Source organism: Diadema antillarum, unplaced genomic scaffold (genome assembly GCF_040938485.1).
Source record: "Diadema antillarum isolate AM-2024a unplaced genomic scaffold, OU_Dant_1.0 seq00001829_RagTag, whole genome shotgun sequence".
NCBI lineage: Eukaryota > Metazoa > Echinodermata > Echinoidea > Diadematoida > Diadematidae > Diadema > Diadema antillarum.
Window position 1 is genome coordinate 550826 of NW_027272502.1, and position 14133 is coordinate 564958.

The 14133-nt window shown below is 37.9% G+C and overlaps 1 protein-coding gene across 1 annotated transcript; it reads left to right on the plus strand.

Moving 5' to 3' along the window:
* The first annotated feature begins 1405 nt into the window (after nucleotides 1-1405).
* Nucleotides 1406-6239, plus strand: LOC139712615 (uncharacterized). Its single transcript, XM_071624419.1, has 3 exons — nucleotides 1406-1489; nucleotides 1907-2045; nucleotides 3361-6239. Exons 1-3 carry the CDS (start codon nucleotides 1406-1408, stop codon nucleotides 6237-6239), a joined length of 3102 nt encoding a protein of 1033 aa, XP_071480520.1.
* The last annotated feature ends 7894 nt before the right edge of the window (nucleotides 6240-14133 follow it).

A 14133-nucleotide genomic window follows, 5' to 3' on the forward strand; every position in this document is an offset into this window, starting at 1 on the left:
GATTGAACTACTTCCTCTGTATTCGACTGAAGCTCATGAAATGTGGCACACACATTGGTCTTGGAGTGAAGAAGTGCAACGCATATTTTTCGACGTGTCAGAAACTGTGTTGCAATGGTGACAACATTTTAATAGCAATAAATCTGGAAAAACCCTTGCAGATTGAACTACTTCCATCGTGACGTCAAATTATTGCAGTAAATCTTGGAAAAATCTTGCGTAGCAGGCTACTTTCTCATCTTCTTTCTAAGGTGTTGCCATGGTAATGGTATTTGTTGTTTTTTGTTTGCTTTTTCCATTCATGTTATGACACCATTCAAGTTATCTGCATCTTCAATGGCAGTTTTCGTATGTTTCCTATTGTAAAGTATCCATATCTAGCAAAATAAAAACTTTGATTAAAAGAATTCATGAACACTTTGTTTTTTGCTAATTTACCCATTCTGTAACATTAAGCAAATTCCACATTTTCAACATTTGCTCATGTTGTCATACAACAAATTTCAAAAACAATTCAGGAGAATAATCACTTGCCCCCTGATGGTACATGCAGATGGTTTGAATAGACCATGCGTCCTCGTCGCGGTGTCGGTAACATAATGCATTTATTGTATATCCCTGCTATTTCTTTTGCAATCCACATCTCACCTTCTGGTCTGCCTTTTACTGCACGTGTATTTTGATGTGTATAGCACATGATGAACACATCTACGTATACACAGAATTAAAGAATGCTGTTGGTGCTAATTGTCATATAGGAACTAGATGCATTATGGCTAAATGGTCTGAGCCAAGCCACAGGACTGTCTGTGTAAAGAAGAAAGAGAACAGTCAAACACAAAGACAATCAAATCTGACCGATAAACAGGATTGGCTGAAAGGTTATACCATTCCAAAGTTAGCATCCAAGCAGAAAGAAAGCACTACCAGTTCAGTGCAAAAAGAAGACACAGAACATTTAATAACAGTGAACTGGACACATGAAACAGACAGAAATGCAAGAGAGAGGCAAAGAATTGAATTGAAAAGAAGTCTTGAAACATCAGATGAACGTTTGAGACGCCAAAAAGGAGACAGAATACGTAAAGAAAACCAACGTAAGGAACCTTGCTACAGATTACAAAGAAACAAAAGGGAACGAGAGACACAGAAAAGGAAACGTGAGTCTTCAGAGTTCCGGATAGCAAGAAATGAAAGAGAGAGAGAACCAAAAAGAAAGAAAAGGGAATCAGCAGATGTCAGACAAAGTAGAAATGAAAGAGAACGAGAGGCACAGAATAGGAAGCGGGAGTCCTCTGAAGTCAGGCTAGCAAGAAATGAAAGAGAGAGGGAACCAAAAAGAAAGAAAAGGGAATCAGTAGATGTCAGACAAAGCAGAAATGAAAGAGAACGAGAAGCACAGAATATGAAACGGGAGTCCTCCGAAGTCAGGCTAGCAAGAAATGAAAGAGAACAAAAGGCACAAAAGAGGAAGCGGGAGTCGTCTGAAGTCAGGCTAGCAAGAAATGAAAGAGAGAGGGAACCAAAAAGAAAGAAAAGGGAATCAGTAGATGTCAGACAAAGCAGAAATGAAAGAGAACGAGAAGCACAGAATAGGAAGCGGAAGTCCTCTGAAGTCATGCTAGCAAGAAATGAAAGAGAACAAAAGGCACAGAATAGGAAGCGGAAGTCCTCTGAAGTCAGGCTAGCAAGAAATGAAAGAGAACAAAAGGCACAGAATAGGAAGCGGAAGTCCCCTGAAGTCAGGCTAGCAAGAAATGAAAGAGAACAAAAGGCAAAAAAGAGGAAGCGGGAGTCGTCTGAAGTCAGGCTAGCAAGAAATGAAAGAGAGAAGGAACCAAAAAGAAAGAAAAGGGAATCAGTAGATGTCAGACAAAGCAGAAATTAAAGAGAACGAGAAGCACAGAATAGGAAGCGGAAGTCCTCTGAAGTCAGGCTAGCAAGAAATGAAAGAGAGAGGGAACCAAAAAGAAAGAAAAGGGAATCAGTAGATGTCAGACAAAGCAGAACTGAAAGAGAACGAGAAGCACAAAAAAAGAAAAGATGTGATTTTGAAAAATCGGTCATCAACTTTAAAAGAGAAATTAGAAGTGGTCCATGTTTTATTTGCACTATATGCAACAGACTTCTGTATAGAATATCTGTCAAGATATACAAGAGCACTACTTTTCCAGAGTCAAACTTGAGAACAGGCAAAATATCATTTGATGGTAAAGAGTATGTGTGCATGTCATGTTATCAGTCAGAGAAAGCAAAGAAGATGCCACCACTTGCTGTAGCTAACGGCCTGCAACTGGATGAGATTCCCCAGCAACTAGCAGAGCTCAACTGTCTTGAAAGTGTTTTTGTTGCAAGACGAATCCCATTTATGAAAATACTAGCTCTTCCACGTGGCCGACAAAAAGCAATTCATGGGTGCGTAGTAAATGTTCCCATTGAACCGGAACAGGTGGCATCAGTGTTGCCTCAGGTCCCAACTTCTGAGACCTTCACAGCAAAATCAAGAACTGTGGGAATCTCTTACAGGTGAAGGAAATGATTTTTCACCAGACCAACAAAATCAACGTGATACACAGCAAGAAACAGTGGTAGACCCAAGACATGAAGTAGTTACAGGAGAACTTGTCCAGCAGGTTGACAAAGAGCAGGAGGAAAATTTAATCCAGAAAAGTGTTTCTGAAGAAGGAAATCAAAATACAAGAGAAGAAGAAAGTAAAAAGTCTGTAGCCAGTGCTTTTGTTAAGGACAGACGAGATGCAAGAGATTCAGTGTTGGAGAAAGATACCCCTGAAGAAGGAACTGCAGAAGTTGAGCAAGAGGAAGAAGATGAAAGATCCAAGTTTAGTGGACTGCCACTTGACTCTTGTATTCAACCAAAAGACTTTGTTGCAGATGGTCAGACACTAAACATTGCACCAGGAGAAGGTAAAAAGCCACAAAGCTTTTTTACTGATACTCATGCAGAAGAGTTGAGTTTCCCTCAATTGTTCCCGAAAGGACGATTTGGGTTTTCATACCAGAGGCAGAAGAAATTGTCACTGAAAAAGTACTTTCAAGCTAGAATATTGAATTGTGACAGAAGATTTGCCCAGAACATTGATTATATCTTCTACGCACAATACAGAGCTGAAGCTCAAGAAGTTGGAGATAGCATTAGTTTGAGTCTACGAAAAGGAAAATCACAAAGTGTCACTGCAGGGGAAGTGAAAGAGAAATGCATTGCACGAGATGATCTGGGGATCTACTTCCTTCACAAGATCAGAGGATCTCCAGCATATTTCAATAAGCTCTTCTATGATCTTCTTGGCATGATCAGACAGCTCGGACCATGCACATGGTTCATAACTCTCTCCGCTGCAGACCTGAAATGGCCAGATTTGGTTCAAGTTATTGCCAAGCAACAAGGTAAAACTGTCACCGATGAAGATGTCAAAGCTTTGTCATGGGAAGAGAAGTGTAGATATCTGCGATCAGACCCTGTTACAGCTGCAAGGCATTTTGACTCGAGGGTTAAACATTTCTTCAAGTATATTCTTATGAACAAGCAACTTAGCCCTCTTGGCGAAATAGTGGATTATAAGTACCGAATCGAGTATCAACACAGGGGATCACCACATGTGCACATGCTCGCCTGGGTTAAAAATGCCCCTACTTTTGAGGAGAATGATGAAAATGAAATCAAAGAGTTCATCGAAGGCAAGCTGTCCTGTCAATATCCAGACGATGATCCTGAAATGTCTGATCTGCTACACCTTGTACAACGACACACCCACTCACAAGCCTGCAACAAAAATGGGAAGTCATGTAGATTTCATTTTCCAAGACCACCACTTAATCAAACTGTTGTCTTCAAGCCCCTGGAATCAATACCAACGGAAGGGCAGAAGAAAGTGTTCACTAATACTTTGACGGCTGTCCTCGATCAGTTGAAAGATGTGAATCAACAAACTACTTTGGATGATGTGCTGAGGAAATGCAATGTCTCTGAAGAAACGTACCTGAAAGCCCTCCACTGGAAACAAACTAAAGGAGGACAACCTGCAGTTCTTCTGAAAAGGACACCATACGAATGCAATGTCAATAACTACAATTTCATGCTAATGAAGAGCTGGGAGGCCAGCTTGGATGTACAGTTCGTAACAAATGTATACTCATGTGTCATGTATCTTGCCTCCTATATCTCAAAACCGGAAAAGACATTGGGAGATGTACTAAAAGCAGTGAGTAAAAGTTCTAAGCATCTAGGAACAAAACAAACCATGAAGAATGTGGCACATAAATTCCTGACACATAGGGAAGTGAGTGCCCAAGAAGCCACATACAGACTGCTGTCATTACCTTTGACCCGTGGCTCCAGACAAGTAGTCTTTGTCCCTACTGATCTACCTCAAAACAGAACTCGACTTCTCAAGCCAATGGCTATCATCAACACCATGAATGATGAGGATCCAGATGTGTTCCAGACTGGTCTTGTGGAAAAATATGCTGCTAGACCAGACGAATTGGAGGGCTTGTGTCTGGCAGACTTTGCTGCAAAATACAAGACATACCAACAGAGTAAGGGAAGTGATGAGGAAGATGACCATACTGATGAGAAAGAACGTGACCATCTATCTGCAATCATCAAATTGCAGGATAATATGGGAAATATGAGTAAAAGAAGTACACCAGCCATCATCCGAAGTCATCAGTGGTCCTTAAAGAAACAATCTGAAGAGTACTATCATTCCCAGTTGATGCTGTACTTCCCCTGGCGAAATGAGATACAAGATCTGTTCCAGGATTCATACAAACAGAGCTATGAGGCTAAATATGAAGACTTAAAAAGGAACAAAGAGATGTATGAACATCATGCTGAAGAACTTGCTGATGTATTGGAAGACATTGAACAAAATGGAATTCCAGAGGACAGTTGGGTGAATGTAGCCCCACAAACTGAACAAGCCAGAATGGAGGAACAAATGGAAGGCAGGCAGACAGATGAAAGTTTACACAATGCAATTGACACAGAAGCTACTAATACTGCTCAAGCTGACACTGGCAGTGTTCCACATGAATATGATGTATCAACAGAGGTTGTCAGCCAGGATGAATGGATAAAGATGATCATGTCACTAAATCCAAAACAATATGAGCTGCACAACTTCATTGTAAACTGGTCATCAGCAGTAGCTTTGTCAAGAAAAGAAAAGCCGTTCCATATCTTCCTGACAGGTGGAGCTGGAGTAGGCAAATCCTTCCTCGTCAGAACAATTGTACAGACAATCAAACGTATGTTTACAAGAAGTGGGAAAGACAGAGACGGGCACATCTTGGTCTGTGCACCAACAGGCGCAGCTGCGTACAACATAGCCGGGCATACCTGCCATGCAGCCTTTAAGCTTCCAATCCAAAAAAGGAAAGATGATGATTACATTCCTCTGTCTACAGAAAAACTAGCTTCAATGAAAGAAGCTCTTCAAGACACAAAAGTGGTGATAATTGATGAAATGTCAATGGTCAGTGCTGACATGTTGCTAACTATACACAGGCGGTTATGTGATGTCATGGGCAGCAATGAACCATTTGGTGGAGTCTCTATTCTGGCCGTTGGAGATTTAATGCAGCTGCCTGCAGTGGCGCAAAGGCCAATTTACATGCCTCCTGATGATGAGATTGCAGCAGAGTATGGCTCCCTTTGGACGTCTCATTTCAAAGTCATCGAATTGACAGAAATCCAACGACAGAAGGATGACCAAGACTTTGCACATCTCCTCAATAGAGTGCGCATTGGAAAGCAAACTGAGAAAGACATTGCTGTCCTGCAATCAAGACAAACCTCCAAATCAGCAACCGAGTACCCTGTGGATGTAATACACATGTTCGTGTCCAATAGAATGAAGGATGAACACAACAGTCGAATGCTGGAAAAACTACCTAGTCAGAAATTTAGCTTCATGGCTGTTGATTCAAAGAGAGATGTACAAACACAGAGAATTGAAACACCACAGTTCTGTCAAAACGCTGGTGGGCTTTCAGCACAATTAACAGTTGGAGTAGGAGCAAGAGTAGTTCTAACGAAGAATATTGATGTTTCTGATGGCCTTGTAAACTCCGCTGCTGGAACTGTTACTGGATTCCTGCCGTCATATACCTGTAATGACTCTACTGAAGAACAAGCTGTTGCATCATTCAAACCGAAGTACATTCTAGTAAAGTTTGACGATGAGAGAGTGGGGAAGAATTGCAGATTTGCTTGAAAGGGAATCTTGCCTGACGAAGATTCAACACCTATTCCAACTGTGGAAGCTCCTGTATACCTGAGCAAAAGATCCTCCAAAGTCACTTCAAAAAGAATCCAATTTCCTCTGGCCCTTGCTTGGGGAGTGACTATTCACAAGGAACAGGGGAAGACAGAGGAGTCTGTTGTGGTGTCATGCAGTGGCCGCTTCATGCATGGACAATTCTACACTGCTATTAGCAGAACAAAAGACATAAGTGGTCTCCATTTCCTAGGTGAATTGACAGCAGACAAGGTGAAGGTAAACAGAGAGTCTCTCAAAGAGATGGAAAGAATTCAAACGGAATCTCCATTTACACCTCAAGTTCCTCTGTACACATCCAAGAATTCACAAGTGTATTTCAAAATGCAGAGTGTGAACATCAATTCAATCACACCTCATGCTGCTTGCTTCTTTCAAGAAGTCCACGCTCAAGACCAACACATTATGTGCTTTCAAGAAACTTGGCTTACGCCAGAAGATTCAGAGCCTCAGATGAACAATTTCAGTAGTATCCGAAATGACAACAAGACAAGCTTCCGGGGACATAGACATGGTGGTTTACTCATGTACATACGCCATGACCTTAAAGTAGTCAAACACTTCCACAATGATGACATCAACTTGGAGCACCAAATGGTACTTCTCACTCATGTACAAGATGACAATTTCAGAATTGTAATCATCTCGCTCTACAACAACCCACGAACATCATCACGTTCTTTCATGCGCAACTTTGAAATTCTCCTTCAGAGAGTGCCAGAGAATATTCCAGCTTTCATATGTGGAGATTTCAACATCGACTTATCATGTACAAGAAAATGCAAGACAAACTTGATCAAGCTCACTAGCTACTATGCATACCCTCAGTTTGTACACCAGACCACCCACTGTAGAGGAGGAGTTCTTGATCTTCTGTTCATGAATCGATGCTTTCAAGACACTGTGCTCAGCATAATACCATCATTCTACTCAGACCACATGACAGTGTCTCTGGCTGTTCCCTTCCTTTCCATGATGCAGAAAATGTAACAGACAATATCAGACTCTTTTGAGAATTTCAACATTGATCATGAAGACAGGACTTTATGTTTGTATGGATTTGGAATTCAACAGTCACAGATAATATGTCTGATCAAGAAATTTGTCTAATGAATGCTCCTGTGAAGAACCTGAAATTCTTCTGACATTATTAAAGGAAAAAAATGGAAGGGAGCAAGAGCCCAGAAGAAAAAACTAAGCATCAAGGCAAAACATAACTATACAGCAAGCTCTGAGAACAAGAATCAAAACTATTTTTTGCAAGAGCCCTAGAAAAAATATGAGACACAAGCTCTCAAAATGGTGTTAAGATTTACAGAGATTCAAAGCCAAGCGGATAGAAAGAAGCCAGAAGCTTTCAAGAAAACATGAGCTCAAAAGGAGATAACAGGAATCATTAGACAGGCAATAAATGAATCAGGAATCAACTAGAAAGAAATCACCAGAATCAGTACATTGATCATCAAAAGCCAGAAACTGCTCCTCAATGTTGAAGCAAAAACTCTGGTAAGATTACAACTTTTTGACGAGTACCAATACACATTAAGCTCTGTTATTGTATGTATTCTGTTTTTGAAATAAGTTATCTCAGTGTGTGTTATGCCATGTCATATACTGTCTTCATGTCTTCATGCCATGTCATATACTGTTTGTGACAAACTTGTCATTTTAATATTTTGCCAATTTTGTGAAAATGTAATCACACATTGTCCACATGTACTTTAGACCAATTAGGAGAATCATGCATTATGGCGGGGGCATACCAGTCGCCTTAGCGACATTTCTAGTTGAGATTATGAGATACAGTTTATGAAATATGAAATAGCATGTAGTTCTAAGAGCGATTCAACATTGATTTGATGAAATTGGATTCGAAACGACTGAAATAAAACAAAGCAACTGTTGCTAAAGGTGGGACCCATCTTTTTATAGGGACACTTTGTCTTATTTTTGGGGGGATGTCTCAGCCATGAAAAAAACCTATTTTCATCATATAAACTTTGAATTCGTTTTAGAAGGTATGCTCTGTACGTATATACGGTATGGTTTGCTCTGATTTCTTGGTTTTTCGCAGAAAGTTAGAAGCCCGATCCTTATCTCTACCAATACTATACAATCACATTAAGTATCAACAATATTATTTGAAAACTATCACGATGATACTTGTATGGACAATTAGCTGTCCATTAGCTGTATGGACAATTAGCTGTCATTTTTTTAACATTTTGTAACCGTATGATAATTGGAGGCGACCCTATAGGGTACAATGGGAATCATCCTGTACCAACGTCTCCTACATGTATATCATTGAGTCGGTAATGGCATATTCACTTTTGTAAACATAAGTTATGTATGTTTGTTAATTGTTCCAGCCGAAGGGACGTTCTCCGACCCACCACATGCCTCACAAACAGGGTCCCCATTCAGCCCATAACATATACATGTACGTTTTCATTTATGACCAAAAATATCAAGTTTTGTTGTTGTTGTTTTTGTTGTTTTTTTTTAACTATTCAAACTAGATCAAAGTAATTCAAATTTTTTATGAAGTTCTCCCGTCGAGATGTTTTCATTGCAACTGATTGACAAATTGCCCTACATCGACGTAAGCGAAGCACTGAATTGATCAGTGTTTTAGTAGTAGCCATGATAAAAAATCATGGGCGTACATACTCGAGCAGGATTCGAACCCACGACCTCCTGATCACCGGACAGGCGTCATCTCCACTAGACCACCGAGCTTTCGCCCAACAGCAAGTGTTGGTTCTAATCCTTATAGCATGCAGCGGGTACTGCTTTGTTATTCAAATTTTTTATGAAGTTCTCCCGTCGAGATGTTTTCATTGCAACTGATTGACAAATTGAAGCACTGAATTGATCAGTGTTTTAGTAGTAGCCATGATAAAAAATCATGGGCGTACATACTCGAGCAGGATTCGAACCCACGACCTCCTGATCACCGGACAGGCGTCATCTCCACTAGACCACCGAGCTTTCGCCCAACAGCAAGTGTTGGTTCTAATCCTTATAGCATGCAGCGGGTACTGCTTTGTTATTCAAATTTTTTATGAAGTTCTCCCGTCGAGATGTTTTCATTGCAACTGATTGACAAATTGCCCTACATCGACGTAAATAAGCACTGAATTGATCAGTGTTTTAGTAGTAGCCATGATAGTGTTTTAGTAGTAGCCATGATAGCCAAAACGTAGAGGGCGTCAATGGAGTGAGCACACAATTTTTTGCTTGTCTCAAAAAGGCATCTAATTTTTCCCAAATTGAGTCAAAAGGACACATTCTGTGGAACTCACGTAATCTGATTTTTTCTCTCATTACTATTATCCTTATAAGTTTGCATCACAATGTCAACCTGCCACACACACGCACGCATCTCATAGTTATGCAGTTCTGTTATAATGTTAATTTGAACAGATTGCAGTTGTGTTAAAATGTTATATAATAGAGATCTGTGTACGGTTGTCTGACACCGGGAAATTTTTTCCAGTTATGTTCTAAGTCTGTAAACACTCTCCTAAAACTTCTGGCTTTGTAGCTCTTTTCTTTCTCAATAGTGATTCGTTCATCGACCCCAAGAATGTTCACGGCTACTTTTCATTTGTTTGAGCTTACGTGTGGGTAGGTTCTATTTGTATGCTGTTCACATTAATGGAGTCGTGGTCACTTACCCTGTGTCCCGGTATGCAGCCTACTACATTGGGATAAAGAACCCTTTGTTTATAATGTGAACAGTCATGTATTATATGTATGCATGACTGTCCCATTAAGTTATCCAGTTAAGTTTTATTCCCACTACATATGATTCTGATTACTTCACAATAATCAAGGAATATAGTTTGATATATTTGATTTCTTCCCTTTTTTGCGTATACATGACTACCTTTTCCGTGTTTGCTACTATTTACTAAAAAAAACCCGTTAACGGTGTTTAGTTGTCCTTTTTGTCCCCTACTTTGAAAATTTATCTGATTTGAGACTAGCAATGTTCAATTCTCATGTTACGACACGATTTGCGTATGTATGTATGTATGTTGTCTTTCTGTCCTTCTTTCTCTGTCATCTTCCTTATGTTTGTCCTCTCTCACCTATCTTCTTTTTCAGAATTCTATGTTTATGTGTATTTGCCTACTCGCTGTACGATTCGCGAAACCGGAATTGTTTGTGCTTCACCTACATGTATGTCAAAATATCTTATACCTCAACCCCGGCAGTTGATATGCTTTCATTTTGGATTTTATGCTCCTCCTTATGGCTAGTCAACTCAATTCAGCGTTTGATTCCCTTAATGATGATGAACTCTATGATTTGTTTAGATGCTCCCCTACAGAATTAAGTCGGATAAATTCACGTTCTTCCGCTACTTTTGATAACCTCATTGCCAATAATGTTAATTTATCTTCGAAAGATTTATATGATGATTACGATTGTGAATATGATTCCTCCCATATTTCTTCAAAGTATGTTACAGTTGATCAATTCACAGATCTTGTCAAAAGTTTTTCAGAAAGTACATTTTCAATGTTACATCTGAATATCAGGAGTATAAATAAGCATTTTGATGATTTACAGATATTATTAGGTAATCAAATGAAAAAACAAATTTCTGTAATAGGTTTAACGGAAACATGTTTATCTTTTGATATTAATTTACCATACGCATTAAATGGTTATGAGTTAATTGTCAATAATAGAGTGAATATGACGGGTGGGGGTGTTGCGTTTTATTTATCACAGAAATTTGAGTTTACTGTTTGTGAGGAATTACAAATTATGAATGATACTATAGAGTCCTTGTTTGTGGAAATTTCCATTCCGCAAAATAAAAACATTATTGTTGGTATTGTTTATAGACCCCCAAGTTCTAATCCTACAGATTTTTTGAGTTGTATTGTAAATTTATTGAAAAATCCCCTGTTGGTAAATAAAAATATTTTTATAATGGGTGATTTTAATATTGATTTGATTAAAAATGACGATAATACGTCACAAGAATTTTTTGAAATATTTTTGTCAGCCTCATATTTGCCATTAATTTCGAAACCCACACGTGTTACAAATCATTCCGCCACCCTTCTTGATAATGTTTTCACTAATGTATTGCAAATTTTAAACTCTTCTATTATTTTATCTGATATGACTGATCATTTCCCTATTATAGCGTGTTTTGATCTCGGGTATTCGGTAGATAAATTTGGTTTTTCTCCAACCAGACGTAGAGCTACACCAGAAAATTTGGCTAGCCTTGGTGCTAGCCTAGAAAGGGCTGATTGGTCTAGTGTTTACGATAGTGATGACGTTAATATATCATTTAACAATTTTTCAGGGATAATTAGTAATTATTTAGATGAGTATATACCTAAATCAAAAGATAAGTTAGTTAATTATAAAACATCCCCCAGATTTCCGTGGATATCAAAATCTCTTCTTCGTTCAATCAATAGGAAAAATAGGCTATATTATAAATTCAAAATGGAAAAAACTGAGAAGTCAAAAGAAAAAATATACTTCCTATAGAAATACTTTAACTAAGATTATACGGTTAGAAAAGAGGAAATATTATATGTTTCAGTTAGAAAAATATAAACATGATATGAAGAATACATGGAAGGTTTTGAACCAGGCCATGAATATATCAAAAAAGAAATCAAATATTACAATAAGATATGGCAACAAAATATATGAAGATCCAAGTGACATAGCTAATATTTTTAACTCTTATTTTTCAATGATTGGGGAGAATTTGGCTAGAAGGGTACCACAGTCAAATACGCATTTTTCAACATTTTTAGGTCAACCAAACCCAAGTTCTATCTTTTTTGTTCCAACTACGAAATATGAAGTTATTGATATTGTTACTGCAATGAATGACAAGCGAAGTGCTGGTTACGATGACATAAGTAATTTTGTTTTAAAGGGAATTATATTTTCAATCGCTGACCCACTTTCACTTATTTTTAATAGATCTATATCATGTGGTGTTTTTCCTAATTTTATGAAAATAGCTAAGGTTTTCCCTTTATTCAAAAAAGGCGATAGTTCTGATATGAGTAATTACAGGCCCATTTCTTTGCTTTCATCTTTATCTAAAGTTTTGGAAAAATTGAATTTAAAAGAACAATTAATTTTTTAACTTTTCATAACGTTTTTACAAATTCTCAATTTGGGTTTCGACAAAAACACAGTACCATTCATGCCCTTTTGAAGTTTATCGACCACGCAGCGCATACTATTGATAATCATTCCCATCTTATTGGTATATTCCTGGACTTCTCCAAGGCCTTTGACACAATAAATCATGAAATCTTATTTTACAAGTTGTCTCATTATGGGATAAGGGGGAAGGCCTTGGAGTGGTTCAGGAGCTACCTGCAAAACCGCAAACAATACGTACCTCTGAACGAGAACGTTTCAAGTCTCGAATTCATTAAGTGTGGCGTCCCACAAGGTAGCTTATTAGGTCCCTTACTTTTTATCATTTATATCAATGATTTTTGCAGATCATCCGACGTGTTGTCATTTATACTTTTTGCTGATGATTCAAATGTTTTCTTTTCACATCAAAATCCAGATGAACTCGTGCACATTGTTAATTCCGAATTAAAAAAAAGTGACCCAATGGATAAGAGCTAACAAATTATCTCTTAATCTTTTGAAAACTAAGTATATGTTATTTACTAACTCTACAGAAGTTTTACGTAAAGAGATTATTTTTGATGACATTCAAATAGAACGCGTATCTCATATAAAATTCCTGGGTATTACAGTAGACGATAAATTTTCATGGAGGCCGCATATTATTAACATAAGTACAATAATATCACGTAATATTGGAATCATTAATAGACTTAAGTTTCATATTCCATTGTCTTCTTTGCTGACGTTATATTTCTCTTTAATTTTACCTTATCTTAACTACGGTCTTTTAGCATGGGGTAACGCTCATCAAACTTTACTAGATAGATTACTGGTATTACAAAAAAAGGCACTTCGTGTTATTTGTGGCGTCCCGCCACGTTCCCATACAGATCCATTATTCACTAAATATAAGATTTTAAAAATCAAATATTTGTATTTTTTTCAGCTTGGACAGTTTGTTCAATTTCAACACAAATGCACTTCCCTGTATATTCAATTCAATGTTTGCAAGGAATCAATTTTTCCATAATTATCCCACCAGACAATCTTCTGAGTTTCATCTACCTCTTCTGAGAACATTATTGGCTCAGAATACATTTATATACACAGGCCCTAGATTCTGGAATTCATTAAGTAGCGAAATAAAAAATTCTCCTTCTTTGTATTCCTTTAAGCGTAAGTTGAAATCCTTTCTGTTAAACCCTCTCTGATGTTCGTTTTTGTTAATCAAGTTCCAACAACCACAGAGTTTATCATCCAACCATCAATCAATTGATTTCTGAATTCATTAATTTATGAAATAGCCATTATAATTTCTACACAGCTGTATGCAACCACCGGCTGTTTAAAGAATTTCTTCAATTCCCTCTTCAATTCTCTCTTTCGTTTCTTTGATCAGCGTGTAGGCATTCTCCTTCTCTCTTCCTTCCTTCATTTCATTTTCCACCTTTCTGTCTAGTCGTGTCATGTTATTGTGTGTCTCCCGTTTGTTTCCGTCTTGTGTAAATCATACTTGTGTCCAGCATATACAAATAAGTATTTAGTTAGAGTTTCTTGAGTGGTTCACAATCTACAAGCTTGCTTTTTAGTGGACCTCTCAGTTCTAATTTTTTTCAACTGAAACAAAGACTTATATTATTTTGCGTATACATAAAATATTACTTTATTATTGTATCATTTG